The 1,710-nt window shown below is 58.8% G+C and overlaps 1 protein-coding gene across 1 annotated transcript in view; it reads right to left on the bottom strand.

Annotated features, from left to right (window-relative positions):
* ATP9A (ATPase phospholipid transporting 9A (putative)) overlaps positions 1 to 1,710 on the bottom strand; it is a 162,503-nt gene that overhangs the window by 49,802 nt on the left and 110,991 nt on the right. Inside the window, exons 21-22 of the mRNA XM_030887051.2 lie at positions 893 to 1,078; positions 117 to 151 (exon numbers count right to left, since the gene is read on the bottom strand). Coding sequence (XP_030742911.2) covers positions 117 to 151; positions 893 to 1,078 — 221 coding nt within the window. The remainder of the gene's footprint in view (positions 1 to 116; positions 152 to 892; positions 1,079 to 1,710) is intronic.

Genomic DNA, 1,710 nt, shown 5'->3' with positions numbered 1-1,710 from the left:
ACTAAGCTCAAAGCCCAGGCAGGCTCTGCTGGGCCGGGGGCCGGCAGAATGGTAAGATGAAGACAACCTGTGTTCTCAAATGAGGACCTGGCCCACCCAGCTGTGACCACGCCCACGCAATGATGACCACACCCGTCCAATGGGGCCATGCCTGTCCAACGGCCACCGTAGGGGCAGCAGACCTGTGTGCTCACTTCCAGAGGAGCAAATCCCTTCAGGGCACTGCACACAGCTCTGAGCCCCAGCCTCCATGTCTGTCAAATGGGTTTAACTGCAGGCCCCACCAGCTCAGGCTTAGCAGGAGGCGTCCATGAGACCCTGCCTGTAAACACTTAGGCTGATGCCTAGGGCACAGTAAGGGCTTAAAAATCAAACTCAAGGCCATCGAGTTGATGCTGACTCAAAGCGACCCTGTAGGACAGAGTAGATCTGCCCTGAGAGTACACCTACCACGCGCTAGCTCCGGACGGGCACAGCAACCTGAGGACACGTGTGTCCACGCCACTGTGGAACAGACGAGGAATGTAGGACAAGGTCTACCAGCTGGGGAGGGACTTAAGCCAGCTGCTGGGGCAACAGCTGCAGAGCCTAGTCTGAGCCCTGGCTCTTTCCATGGCACCAGGGACGTGGATGGGCAGAGGCCCCACTGCCTGCCCACCAGAGTGGGGCAGTCACACTCCCCCACACGCCCCTGCGCAGAAGCTCTGCCGCCCACCCATGTGGTGCCTAGTGTGGCCGTGGACCCTTGCCACCCACTCACTCACTGGAGTGGTGCACACTCCCCTGTGCAGAGCCCCTTCCCCCATCTGCCATGTGCCTGGTGTGGCCATGAACCCCTGAGCCTGACCGCCCACTGGAGGGGTACAGCAACATTCCCCACATCCCTGCCCACTTGCGGGGCACCCACTCCCCGCACACCCACCTGCATGGTGCTGATGCAGAGGCTCCGGTGCATCACGAACTGGCTGAGGGCGGCCGAGCGCTTGTAGCTGTTGCGGCCATGCACCATGAGCAGCCGGCCCAGGTGCTTGAACTGCGTGACGGAGAAGTCGGCGGCCAGCGAGGCCTGCTTGCCTTCCTAGAATGCAAAGGAAATTGGGCACGGTCAGCGGCACGCAGGCAGGGTCAAGCGGCTGTCGTTATGAACCCAGCTAGCAGGCCTGGATGGAGCTCCGGGGAGGAGCTGGGGGAGGGCTGCAGGCAGAGGAACTTTCTTACCAAGCGGGAGGAGGTGGGTGGTCCGGCTCTGCACTGGATTTGAAAGGAGGAACTCATTCCAATAAAAACCATTCTGACCCAGAGAACTTCAGAGGTCCAGTGAATCGAATAGTAAAATCAAAGGGAGTCCAACCCCACCCCCACAATCTACACCAGAAGCAAAGAATCTACAACTTTACTTCTCCTGACAGGAAAACGAGAGAGCCGAGGAAACGTGAGGCCGTGATTAAATGTTAAATCAAACCAAACCCAACTCACTGCCACGGCGTCACTGCTGACTCAGAGGGACCCCCTGTGGGGGCACTGCTGACGGGAGTTCTCCCTCGGAGCTGCTGGTGGTTTAGAACTGCCGACCATGCGGATCACAACCCAGCACATGACCAGTTACTGAGCATCAAGTGGAACATTCCTGGCTGTGCCGCTTTGCACACTGAGTTGTGTAAGTGCTTAGTGACACACACAGACTCGTGTCCGTGTGGGGGAATCCCCAGA

Source organism: Echinops telfairi, unplaced genomic scaffold, assembly GCF_000313985.2.
Source record: "Echinops telfairi isolate 266 unplaced genomic scaffold, ASM31398v2 ScPeMD7_5592;HRSCAF=6446, whole genome shotgun sequence".
Taxonomy (NCBI): Eukaryota; Metazoa; Chordata; class Mammalia; order Afrosoricida; family Tenrecidae; genus Echinops; species Echinops telfairi.
The sequence above is the reverse complement of the archived record's forward strand: the minus strand, read 5'-3'. Positions and strand labels throughout refer to the sequence as shown.